The following is a 13,625-nucleotide window of genomic DNA, read 5'->3' as shown; positions in this document are numbered from 1 at the left end:
TTCTAAAAATCGTTTGTTTAATCACGAATTTGCCAGTTCTAAAAATCGTTTGTTTCATCACGAAGTTGTCAGTTCTAAAAATCGTTTGTTTAATCACGAATTTGCTAGTTCTAAAAATCGTTTGTTTAATCACGAAGTTGTCAGTTCTAAAATTCTTTGTTTAATCGCGGATTTGCCAGTTCTAAAAATCGTTTGTTTCATCACGAAGTTGTCAGTTCTAAAAATCGTTTGTTTAATCACGAATTTGCCAGTTCTAAAAATCGTTTGTTTAATCACGAAGTTGTCAGTTCTAAAAATCGTTTGTTTAATCACGAATTTGCCAGTTCTAAAAATCGTTTGTTTAATCACGAAGTTGTCAGTTCTAAAAATCGTTTGTTTAATCACGAATTTGCCAGTTCTAAAAATCGTTTGTTTAATCAAGAATTTGCCAGTTCTAAAAATCGTTTATTTAATCACGAAGTTGTCATTTCTAAAAATCGTTTGTTTAATCACGAATTTGCCAGTTCTAAAAATCGTTTGTTTAATCACGAAGTTGTCAGTTCTAAAAATCGTTTGTTTAATCACGGATTTGCCAGTTCTAAAAATCGTTTGTTTCATCACGAAGTTGTCAGTTCTAAAATTCTTTGTTGAATCATGAAGTTGTCAGTTCTAAAAATCGTTTGTTTAATCACGAGGTTGTCAGTTCTAAAATTCTTTGTTGAATCATGAAGTTGTCAGTTCTAAAAATCGTTTGTTTCATCACGAAGTTGTCAGTTCTAAAATTCTTTGTTGAATCATGAAGTTGTCAGTTCTAAAAATCGTTTGTTTAATCACGAAGTTGTCAGTTCTAAAATTCTTTGTTGAATCATGAAGTTGTCAGTTCTAAAAATCGTTTGTTTAATCACGAAGTTGTCAGTTCTAAAAATCTTTGTTTAATCGCGGATTTGCCAGTTCTAAAAATCGTTTGTTTCATCACGAAGTTGTCAGTTCTAAAATTCTTTGTTGAATCATGAAGTTGTCAGTTCTAAAAATCGTTTGTTTAATCACGAGGTTGTCAGTTCTAAAATTCTTTGTTGAATCATGAAGTTGTCAGTTCTAAAAATCGTTTGTTTCATCACGAAGTTGTCAGTTCTAAAATTCTTTGTTGAATCATGAAGTTGTCAGTTCTAAAAATCGTTTGTTTAATCACGAATTTGTCAGTTCTAAAAATCGTTTGTTTCATCACGAAGTTGTCAGTTCTAATATTATTTGTTTAATCACGAATTTGTCAGTTCTAAAAATCGTTTGTTTAATCACGAGTTTGTCAGTTCTAATATTATTTGTTTAATCACGAATTTGTCAGTTCTAAAAATCGTTTGTTTAATCACGAATTTGTCAGTTCAGAAAATCGTTTGTTTAATCACGAAGTTGTCAGTTCTAATATTATTTGTTTAATCACGTATTTGCCAGTTCTAAAATTCTTTGTTTAATCACGTATTTGTCAGTTCTAAAATTCTTTGTTTAATCACGAATTTGTCAGTTCTAAAAATCGTTTGTTTAATCACGAATTTGTCAGTTCAGAAAATCGTTTGTTTAATCACGAAGTTGTCAGTTCTAATATTATTTGTTTAATCACGTATTTGCCAGTTCTAAAATTCTTTGTTTAATCACGTATTTGTCAGTTCTAAAATTCTTTGTTTAATCACGAATTTGTCAGTTCTAAAATTCTTTGTTTAATCACGAATTTGTCAGTTGTAAAATTCTTTGTTTAATCACGAATTTGTCAGTTCTAAAAATCGTTTGTTTAATCACGTATTTGTCAGTTCTAAAATTCTTTGTTGAATCACGAAATTGCCAGTTCTAAAAATCGTTTGTTTAATCACAAGGTTGTCAGTTCTAAAATTCTTTGTTTAATCACGAGGTTGTCAGTTCTAAAATTCTTTGTTTAATCACGAATTTGTCAGTTCTAAAAATCGTTTGTTTAATCACGAGGTTGTCAGTTCTAAAATTCTTTGTTTAATCACGAATTTGTCAGTTCTAAAAATCGTTTGTTTAATCACGAGGTTGTCAGTTCTAAAAATCGTTTGTCTAATCACGAAGTTGTCAGTTCTAAATTCTTTGTTTAATCACGAAATTGCCAGTTCTAAAAATCGTTTGTCTAATCATGAAGTTGTCAGTTCTAAAAATCGTTTGTTTAATCACGAATTTGCCAGTTCTAAAAATCGTTTGTTTAATCACGAAGTTGTCAGTTCTAAAATTCTTTGTTTAATCGCTGATTTGCCAGTTCTAAAAATCGTTTGTTTAATCACGAAGTTGTCAGTTCTAAAATTCTTTGTTTAATCGCGGATTTGCCAGTTCTAAAAATCGTTTGTTTCATCACGAAGTTGTCAGTTCTAAAAATCGTTTCTTTAATCACGAATTTGCCAGTTCTAAAAATCGTTTGTTTAATCACGAAGTTGTCAGTTCTAAAAATCGTTTGTTTAATCACGAAGTAGCCAGTTCTAAAAATCGTTTGTTTCATCACGAAGTTGTCAGTTCTAAAAATCGTTTGTTTAATCACGAATTTGCCAGTTCTAAAAATCGTTTGTTTAATCACGAAGTTGTCAGTTCTAAAATTCTTTGTTTAATCGCGGATTTGCCAGTTCTAAAAATCGTTTGTTTCATCACGAAGTTGTCAGTTCTAAAAATCGTTTGTTTAATCACGAATTTGCCAGTTCAAAAATCGTTTGTTTAATCACGAAGTTGTCAGTTCTAAAAATCGTTTGTTTAATCACGAATTTGCCAGTTCTAAAAATCGTTTGTTTAATCACGAAGTTGTCAGTTCTAAAAATCGTTTGTTTAATCACGAATTTGCAAGGTTTTAAAAATCGTTTATTTAATCACGAAGTTGTCAGTTCTAAAAATCGTTTGTTTAATCACGAATTTGCCAGTTCTAAAAATCGTTTGTTTAATCACGAAGTTGTCAGTTCTAAAAATCGTTTGTTTCATCACGGATTTGCCAGTTCTAAAAATCGTTTGTTTCATCACGAAGTTGTCAGTTCTAAAATTCTTTGTTGAATCATGAAGTTGTCAGTTCTAAAATTCTTTGTTGAATCACGAAGTTGTCAGTTCTAAAAATCGTTTGTTTAATCACGAATTTGCCAGTTCTAAAAATCGTTTGTTTAATCACGAATTTGCCAGTTCTAAAAATCGTTTGTTTAATCACGAATTTGCCAGTTCTAAAATTCTTTGTTGAATCATGAAGTTGTCAGTTCTAAAAATCGTTTGTTTAATCACGAATTTGCCAGTTCTAAAAATCGTTTGTTTAATCACGAATTTGCCAGTTCTAAAATTCTTTGTTTAATCGCGGATTTGCCAGTTCTAAAAATCGTTTGTTTAATCACGAAGTTGTCAGTTCTAAAAATCGTTTGTTTAATCACGAATTTGCCAGTTCTAAAATTCTTTGTTTAATCGCGGATTTGCCAGTTCTAAAAATCGTTTGTTTCATCACGAAGTTGTCAGTTCTAAAATTCTTTGTTGAATCATGAAGTTGTCAGTTCTAAAAATCGTTTGTTTAATCACGAGGTTGTCAGTTCTAAAATTCTTTGTTGAATCATGAAGTTGTCAGTTCTAAAAATCGTTTGTTTCATCACGAAGTTGTCAGTTCTAAAATTCTTTGTTGAATCATGAAGTTGTCAGTTCTAAAAATCGTTTGTCTAATCACGAAGTTGTCAGTTCTAAAATTCTTTGTTGAATCGCGGATTTGCCAGTTCTAAAAATCGTTTGTTTCATCACGAAGTTGTCAGTTCTAAAATTCTTTGTTGAATCATGAAGTTGTCAGTTCTAAAAATCGTTTGTTTAATCACGAAGTTGTCAGTTCTAAAATTCTTTGTTTAATCGCGGATTTGCCAGTTCTAAAAATCGTTTGTTTCATCACGAAGTTGTCAGTTCTAAAATTCTTTGTTGAATCATGAAGTTGTCAGTTCTAAAAATCGTTTGTTTAATCACGAGGTTGTCAGTTCTAAAATTCTTTGTTGAATCATGAAGTTGTCAGTTCTAAAAATCGTTTGTTTAATCACGAAGTTGTCAGTTCTAAAAATAATTTGTTTAAGGGTATAGTACTGGTGAACAGGTGATTATTATTATTATTATTATTTTTTGCTGAACAGTTTCCTTATAGTCTTATAAACAAGAACCATGCTATTAGAGGTCATAGAAGTACCCCTAATTATTGTTATCTTTACAGGGAATTTACAAGAAATATAATATTTTGCATGAAATTTGTTATAACTTTAAATTTGCATCATTCTTTTGGGCTGAAATTTGGACAGGATATTCAGAATATCACTTCCTTTAAAATGATGAAGGCTTTTGTTTATAGGAGTAGCCATTGTGGATTTATTGAAGGACAACCAAGTTTTATCTGGTAATTGGCATAATTAGCTAATTAGTGAACATTTGACATAATTTCACAAAATCCTCTCATCAGGTAGTAGAGTAACACATGTATAATACATGTACCAAGTTTTGTGTGAAAAGAATGATAGGTGACATAGAAGATAGAAGTAGAAATGTGTTCTTTGTTTTTCCTTGTTTTTTATTGACGGTCTAATTTATGCAAATTATATGCATGTAATATGACAAAGAAGCGTTGAAACTGGTCTGAGTTAAAACTGGGCGAGGTCACGTCTTTTCGAAGCTGCTCCATGCGCTCACGCTTTCGAAGCTAAGTGATATTTCTCAATTGTGTTTTTGTCGAGACTGTATCTATCTTTCGGTGTATGTACCTATAGCGTATCTTTTGGAAAATTTTCGGTGCTAATTTTTCGTACATGTATACACAATCGTCGGTTAATGGTATCGAGTATTCTGCGGCCTAGTACTCGTAGGCTTAGACTACCGTACCGTCTCCGACCTTGTGGTTTGTTTTTCTCTCAGCGATTCATCGAATGCGCTGAAATTATTTTCGTTCTCTGTTTCGTACCTGTCGTTCACACCCGTACCTCCTTGTTTAATATCTGTACTCACAAAAAAAAAAAAAAAAAAACCCAAAAAAATATTTCCTTCCCAGGTCTTATTCGTTTATTTGTTGTTCTTTTTGTTCGTTCGTTCTTCGTTCGCGATCACGCGGTTAGAAATGTATAATCTCTCCCCTGAACAACTATTTTCTCTCATATATTATAACACCCTTTTCTTCTTTTCCTACAAAAGGATGCTTTCGTCTTGCTCACCAAATCTATTCATTCCAAAAAATATATATAATACCATCTCTTACAGTTCCTCCTTTCTACATTCCATAAACTATCCAGAACTCCATCCCTCCTCCAGTGTCCTCAAACGTATTTTTGACTCGAAGGTCTCAAACTCATTTTGCAAAAAATGTTCGTTTCCCATGAATCGTACACTTTTCAAAATCCAATCTCACCCCTCCCCTCCAAATCCTCCCCATCACCCATCCCTTTCAAATCTCCCCCCTTGCCCCTTCCCTCCCCTCCCTCCTAAACTCCTCCCACACCCCTCCCCTCCGAGACCCTCCCTCACTCCTCCCCTCCTAGACTCCCCTCTCACCCCTCCTCAAAGCATCCTCCCTGCTTCTTCCTCCTTCCAACTTTCACCTTCATCTCCCCAAACCTTCTGCCTTGCTCTTCCCCCTCCTCAAATAACACCTCACTGTGCCTCACCCAATCTCCATCAAACCTTTTGTCCGCCCCATTCTTCCCTTTCTCCAAGCTATTCTGAAATCTCTGACACACCTTCAACAGCTCTCCCTACCTCTTCCTCCTCTTCCACATCTTACCCTACCCCTCCCCCCCCCCCCCCTGTTCTGGACCCGATGCTCCCCCTTCCTCTTCATTAACGGTATGGACCTCAAACATCCGGGGCCTTCGCTCAAACTTGACTGACCTCTCCATACAGGTTGCTTCTGACAAACCAGATGTGATCTGCTTAACAGAAACTTTCCTCCTTCATGATGTCTCTGATGCCTTGGTATCTCTCCCAGGTTACTCCCTCCTCCGGTATGATAGACTTGAGCCTCGTCCTGCAGGTGGGGTTGCTATCTTTATAAAAAACTCTCTTCCTCACTCGCCCTCCACTGCCCTCTCTCCACCTCACCCCCAGGAATACCTTTGGCTACGGCTTCCCCTTCGCTCCCACCTTTTGTTCATATGTGTGTTGTACCGTCCACCAATCAGCGATGACTCCATCTACATCTCACTGTCTGATAATATGGACCAACTTCTATCTACCCATCCCAACTCTCTCTTCCTCATACGTGGTGATTTCAATTGTCACCATGCCAGTTGGCTGGGTGTGGGTACCTCTCTCACCAGCCATGGCTCTTCAGCAAAGGACTTCTGCGACTCACTGGGACTGACACAATCTGTCAATTTCCCGACCCGGATCTCAGTTAACGGAGCATCTTCTCTTCTGGATTTGGTTCTGACAAACTTCCCTGAAAATGTCTGCTGCTCTTCTTCTGCTCCAATCGGCTCATCTGATCATGTGCTTGTCAAAGTGGACATCTCTCTGACCATTCTCAGAGAGCCTCCTCAGCGTCGACGAGTCTGGCATTTCACTCAGGCCAACTGGCACGGTCTTCAAGCAGCCATCAATCATCTGGACTGGTCTCCCATCTCTACCGCCTCTGACATCAACTCATCCTGGGAATTCTTTCAAAGTAAATTGCTCTCTCTCATGCACAGATTTATACCATCTCGTCTTCAGTTGTCATACCCTTCCTCCCGTCCATGGTACACGGAATCTTGTGGTGAGGCTGTTGCCCTGAAACAACTTGCTTTCGTCTCCTGGAAAGCAAATCCAACGGAAGGAAATCTCATTTCCTTTCACAAAGCCCGAAACAAGTGTGTGTCCACCCTCAGGAGAGCCAGGAAACAATATCTCACCATTCTCAAGACCGAACTCTCTTATCTGTCTCCCTCTTCCAAATCCTGGTGGCGTCTGGTCAAATCTGTTTCTGGTGTTTGTTCCCCCTCCATCCCCTCCCTCACCTCAAACGGCTTAACGGCTGACTCCGCACGTGAAAAAGCTGAATGCCTCAACTCTGTGTTTGCCTCTAAATCTTGTGTCCCAAACCCATCCCTCTCTGTACCCACCGTACCCAGTCGTACCCAGCTGCTCCTGGACTCTGTGTCCTTTCCTCCTGACAAGGTGGAAAAGTTTCTGTCAACCCTCGACTCTGATTCTGCAACTGGTCCTGACGGCATCAGCCCACGGGTCCTAAAATCATGTTCTTCTGCTCTTTCACTCCCTCTTTCTGTTCTCTTCACCCTCTCTTTTGCTCAAGATCATCTGCCATCTGCTTGGAAATCAGCCAACATCACCGCTTTGCACAAAAAAGGTGCAAAAACAGATCCCAGCAACTACAGACCAATCAGCCTTCTCCCAATTATCAGCAAAGTCATGGAATCCATCATTGCTTCAGATATTAAATCTTTCCTCTTCTCCAATGGCTTGATCTCTGATCATCAATTTGGTTTCAGACCTGGTCACTCTACTCTGGACATGCTGCTTCTGCTTTCTCAACAATGGATGGAGGTCCTCAACGCCAAACAGGAAATTAGAGCAGTCTCCCTTGACATTTCACGTGCCTTCGATACGGTCTGGCACCCTGCTCTGCTCTCCAAACTCTCCTCCTTTGGTATCCATGGAAATCTCCACGCATGGCTGGCGGACTTCCTCTCTGGTCGTAGTCAACGTGTGGCCCTGAATGGGTTTCTCTCATCTCCTCTTCCTGTTCAGGCTGGAGTTCCCCAAGGTAGTGTTCTGGGCCCTGTGCTTTTTCTGGTCTTCATCAATGATCTCTCTGACTCTCTTGAAAATCCTCTCTATCTCTTTGCTGACGACTCTACTCTCTGTCGCTCCATTCCTCATCCCTCAGATCGGCAGTCTGCAGCCTCCTCACTCTCTGCAGACCTGGACAAAATCACAGACTGGTCAAACAAGTGGAACATGTCTTTCAATCCTGACAAATCTCACACTCTTACAATGTCTCTCCGAATGGACCGACTGGACAACCCTCCCATCTACTTTCTCAACAATCCTCTCCAAGAAGTTCTGTCGCTCAAGCTTTTGGGTCTCACTATCTGCCATGATCTTTCTTGGGAAAACCACATTTCCAAGCTGGCCTCCAAAGCCAGTCGCCGACTGGGCATCCTCCGTCGTGCGAAGTCCTTCCTTGGCACACCTGAGCTCCTCACCACATACAAGGCTTTCATCCGCAGCTCAATGGAATACTGTTCCCCCCTCTGGGCTGGTGCTCCTGCCTCACACCTTGCTCGGCTTCACGCTGTTGAGGCCAAAGCTTTCAGAATCATTGGAATCTCCTGCGATGTAGTCAACGCCGAGGGCCTTTCACTCACTCACCGCAGGCAGGTTGGTGGTCTTTCTGTCTTCTACCGACTCCTCTCCGGCCTTGCTCCCCCAGCTCTCTCTGTGCTCTGTCCCCCCAATATTCCTTCAGGTCGCACAAGATCTGTCTGCAACCCTCTTATGGTTAAACTGCCAAAGTCTAGGCTCTCTGCTCACCTTCACTCTTTCATTCCCCTTTTCTCCCGCCTCTGGAACAAACTCCCCCACTCCCTTCAATCCCACTCCTCCCTCCAGGTCTTTAAAACAGCTGTTCACCACCATCTCTTATCGTCCCCCATCGAAAACCTTGATCTTTTCTACCCCCGGTAATTCACCCCAGAGTCCTTGCAGTGTTCATATGTTTTAATCCTCTCCCACCTCCCCCCAAGTCCTCCCGATGTCCCTGCTCTCAAATGTTGTGTTTGTGTCCTTCCCCCTCTTCCCCCTCTCTTTTGTGTCCTTCCCCCTCTCTCCCCATCTTGTCTGCCGCTCCCCTTGTTTTTTGTGTTTTGTGTGTCGGTTTGTCTTTTTGTGTGATTAATGTTAGCTCTTTCACGAGCCTCGATCTTGTATACAAAAAAAAAAAAAAAAAAAAAGCCAAGATTATATCTTTCAAGAAAAACTGAAAATTAGATATTAACTTGACTTTGTTTTTGTGTAAAGGCCTCTCAAAGGTACCTATGTAGTTTTCTCAATTTTTCACCAGTACTACACCCTTAAAAGGCAATCCTGGAAAGTCACGTGACCCGTAACCTGATTTGACATTTCAAATTGAGCTGTTGAGCTGTTTTCAAATCTAATGTTCGGTCAAACTGAACATTTATCAAAAAAAAACTGAACCTGACCTCAGCGGCACCCACAAACCGAGAGGGAAGCAAAAACTCCGGAACAAAAATGAAAGAACGCACGCGATGCCCTGAAGTTATCATCGATATTTTGTGCGGGCAACCTTTATCCCTCAATTCCAGGAAGATTAATCAATGACCAGACTCTATTCCTTTGCCATAATTTTCTCTGGAGATCCTGCACCGTCGTACAAATGTACAATGGTACATAGAGATTATTTAATATTTCATATACGTAGGAGAACTCCGCGAGAGGCCAGGTAGGGGGCCGGCTCGGTCGATGGCCTGCTCACATCTTGCCTGGTCCAGTCTTGGAGTATTTGTCCGGTTTTCTCCCTCAAATTCAAATCGGCTCAAAACTGTCGTCCTGGTGCAGTTTCCGCAGGAGGTGCTGCATCTCGGAGCATGTCCTATTTTGGAGGACTCGTCAAGCCGGTTGTCTCGTGCGCATTGGTGTTATTACCTTAATTACCTATTGGTGCCTTTCTGAAAGAGTAGTCCAATGGTGCCAGGATCCTGGTTAAAATACATCTGCCTTTCAAATGAGGAAACAGGATATTTAAGTGGAAATAGTGACATGGATGACATTAATTGTGGAAAACTGAGGCCGCACAAGCATAATGGGCCAAATGGCCTCTTCCTGGTACCTTGACTGTCTCTTTGTGTAATTCGGAGATTTTATTTGTGTTTGGTAACCTCACGTACCTGACTAAGTGTAACATTTGTTTTCTGTCTTCCGCTTTTTCACCAGGACAAGGAAAAGATTTCCATCAATATGCTCCCCAACGTGATGCCCGATCCATCGTCACCGGACATGTTAGCACAGAGGTGAGATGGTCACCTGGAGAGGTTGAATGGGTTGCCCTGGCTACTGTGGTGATTCGTGTGCAGCCTTCGCACACTGCTGGTTGCATCATTTCCTGGGGGTGCAGCTGTACCGCTGATGCAGTGCCCCCCATCACCAATGTGCTGGTGCTCATTTTGCCGACCTGGGAAGGATGACGTGCTGAGTCAATCCACCTGGTGTTAATTCAACAGCTGACAGGGGCTCAAACTCAGGAAGATCTCAACCCAGCCACCTTAACCGTTTAAAGCCAACACCTACCTGGCTTTCCTGATTAGCTATCCTATATATGACCACGTATCTCATGAAATTGCGACCCCAGGTTGAAATCCCATATACCGCGTTCATTTGTCTGTTATGTCTCTTATCAGAGATTGTTTTTACACACGTGTCTGTCTGCATCCACGTACCGCGTCTATATATTTTGACGTAAATTTTTTTCTCTCTGCAACCGCTTTTCAGATCGATGCGAAACTTTAAACATAGGAGCCCCCCACCCCCTCCAGCAACCCCACCTCCCCTGATAACGCTGACATCATAGATCACATGGTACAGCAGCCATATCGAATTAAAGGAAAAAAATTGGACAAGTTCTCCGAAACCGCTCAACGAATAAAATGGAAACTTGGTATTTGTCCGGTTATCTCCTCCCCACCCCTGTTATCAACTCCCCATGGGATATAAAGGGTGATAACAATGACGTCATCGGTGAAGTGATATTCCAGCCATAACTGGTTGAATCGAAATCCTTATCAGAAAAATCTGAAACTTCATATTTCTGACCCTTGTGATTGAATAAATAAATTTCCATCATTGATGACGTTGTCTGGCGGCCATATTGGATTGCAAATAAAAAAATAAAATAAAAAAGTTCTTGTCCAGAACAAGGTAACAGATTTATGCAAAACTTCATACGTATAATCGACGAGCCTTGGAGAATATCGTTTGAAAATATTTCCGCATTCCTCTTCATTGACGCAACTTAGCCTTGATGTGCACGCACGTGGTTGTTAAATAACATAGTAATCGATAAAGCTATTGGTAATAATAACGCCCCCCTCCCCACCCCTTGATTGGTTGTTAAATAACATAGTAATCGATAAAGCTATTGGTAATAATAACGCCCCCCTCCCCACCCCTTGATCTTTTCTACCCCCGTTAATTCACCCCAGATCCACTTTTTGGAAATTCCAACTTCTTCCCTGGGAGTGCTAGCAGAGTCCATGTGTTTTATAACCCCCCCCCCCCCCCCCCCGCATTCCCCTGCCTCCTGCCCCCAAGCCCTCTCCCCCCACAGATCTCCCGATGTCCCTGTTCTCTGCTGTTGTGCTTGTGTGCTTCCCTCTCTCTCCGTATTGCCTCCTGCTCCCTTTATTGTATGTTTTGTGTGTCCGTTTGTTTGTTTTTGTGATTGATGTTAGCTCTTATATGAGCCTCGATCTTGTATACAAAAAAAAAGAAAAATGTGTTTGACATAATATTGTGCATGGATGATGCAGGTGTGTAGGCCATAATAGCAGTGAGACATCATAGTGGCGTGTCCAGGTAACCATGTTCAGAATGAGCGTGTGAGGCAAGACTTTGCGCTCTACGAATATCGATCTCGTTGTCCTTGTAATTGATGAACAAGATGTAATCATTAAACAAATGTCCTCTCATTGACTAATATTGTATCAGTAGATTGATGTATGTCCTTTGAAATCTGACATTTGACCACTTATTGAAGAAAAGGTAACGGTGTCCATTTCCACTACCCGGACTCGATGAGGTATTTAGCAGACATTAAGGGACAAAAGACAAGGTGAATGTGTAGGTAGACCATAGGGAAGGCTCAGCAAGAGCAAAAATGGTGGACCAAAGTAGATGGTGATGGCTCATCATCTAAGAGGGGTGGAGGGATGCGCATTGAGTCAGCAAACTCAATGAGGCAATTCCACAGATTAGATGAGGTAGACAAAGTGATGAAGGTGAGCAATTCGCGTCAATTTGGAGAATGTAATGCACGGTACACAATGTGTGTGACCTGCCTGGTGGGTCTTGAGGAACAAAGACCTGAGTGGATTGGGGGTTGAGGTGGGCTGAATAAGGCCAGACATGAGGTGGGATAGGACTACTTGGCCCCAATTTGTCTGGGATGAGAATGAAGGCCCTTATCCCCCATACTCCTGTTTTTTGTGATAGAAATTTCATTCGACACCTGGGATTCCACTGCTTCTAGTAATTGCTGTCCCTCTACAGCAGAATTGCTGTCCCTGACACCCCTAGTCTGCACATCCAGTACAAAATGAATACGAACACGTAAAGGCCTTGACCTGAACACTCCACATATAGAAACTGTTCACCACAAGCACTCTGTGCAGCTATATGCAAGACACTGAACGTGATGATGTGACCGGAAGTGAAAGTTTAATATTAAAATTGTATTTCGGATTTGCCCCTGGGGTCACACGATCATGAGCTAGCTTAGATGGGAATGGCCAGCCGGGCCAACCTTGATATCATAGGAATTGGTGACTTTTGAGTGATGATTGTTTAAAACTTTGAGTATTCTATTATTCCCGTTTATCCAGTGAATCCACAGACGATGCAAGTGTTCCCGAGTCCGTTTCTTTGGCGTCCTTCCAGCCTGGCGTCTTCGGCTCCAGCAATGACGGGTCTATAGCGATTACCCATGATTCCGTGCGCGATGAGGTTGAGCATTCCGATCACGGGAATGATTCCTCGATTTGTGCACCTTCGGAGAAGCCCTCACCTGGTAGGCCAATTCCATACACTTGGAGAAACGTTCACGATCGTGATTCGCTCCCAGAAACTTCGAGCTTGCTGCAGCCTATAAACCCCCGCCTACTCGAAGCAAGGAACAGAGCTTTGAAAAGTACGTGTTTGGAATTACAAAGTAATTATTTCAATTTCTTTACAAAGTAATTATAATTTTTTTGTTTTATTTCCCTTTCTGCTTAAACAAGTTGATTTCAACTGTGACTTGTAATATTAAATAATGGACGAACGTTACGAGCATGAAAGGTTTCCTTGAGCCAAGATCACACATGCCAGATAACTATCATTATGTGGATTTCCACTTTTTTGCCTCTAAATTGTTTTTATTTCCTTGTGAATAAAAGTTTTGTTTCTTCCACATTGAGGAAAACTCCACATTGAGGGATGCTCCATATTGAGGGTCACTCCATATTGAGGGATACTCCATATAGAAGGATGCTTCATATTGAGGATCACTCCATATTGAGGGATGCTTCATATTGAGGATCACTCCATATTGAGGATCATTCCATATTGCGGGATGTTCCATATAGAGGGATGCATCATATTGAGGATCATTCCATATTGAGGGATGCTTCATATTGAGGATCACTCCATATTGAGGATCATTCCATATTGAGGATCATTCCATATTGAGGGATGCTTCATATTGAGGATCACTCCATATTGAGGGATGCTTCATATTGAGGATCACTCCATTTTGAGGATCATTCCATATTGAGGGATGCTCCATATAGAGGGATGCATCATATTGAGGATCATTCCATATTGAGGGATGTTCCATATAGAGGGATGCATCATATTTAGGATCATTCCATATTGAGGATCATTCCATATTGAGGATCATTCCA

At 40.6% G+C, this 13,625-nt stretch overlaps 1 protein-coding gene across 5 annotated transcripts in view; it reads left to right on the top strand.

Annotated features, from left to right (window-relative positions):
- Positions 1 to 13,625, top strand: part of CNKSR1 (connector enhancer of kinase suppressor of Ras 1) — a 153,756-nt gene that overhangs the window by 64,102 nt on the left and 76,029 nt on the right. For all 5 annotated transcript variants that reach the window (XM_068116429.2, XM_068116427.2, XM_068116431.2 and 2 more), the window contains 2 exons: positions 9,904 to 9,980; positions 12,567 to 12,871. In XM_068116429.2, the coding sequence (XP_067972530.2) occupies positions 9,904 to 9,980; positions 12,567 to 12,871 (382 nt within the window). The remainder of the gene's footprint in view (positions 1 to 9,903; positions 9,981 to 12,566; positions 12,872 to 13,625) is intronic.

The sequence above is a fragment of the Myxine glutinosa genome, chromosome 5 (genome assembly GCF_964187855.1).
Source record: "Myxine glutinosa chromosome 5, kmMyxGlut1.1, whole genome shotgun sequence".
In the NCBI taxonomy this organism is placed as follows: domain Eukaryota; kingdom Metazoa; phylum Chordata; class Myxini; order Myxiniformes; family Myxinidae; genus Myxine; species Myxine glutinosa.
Note: the sequence above shows the minus strand (reverse complement) of the source record. Positions and strands in the feature narration are given on the sequence as shown.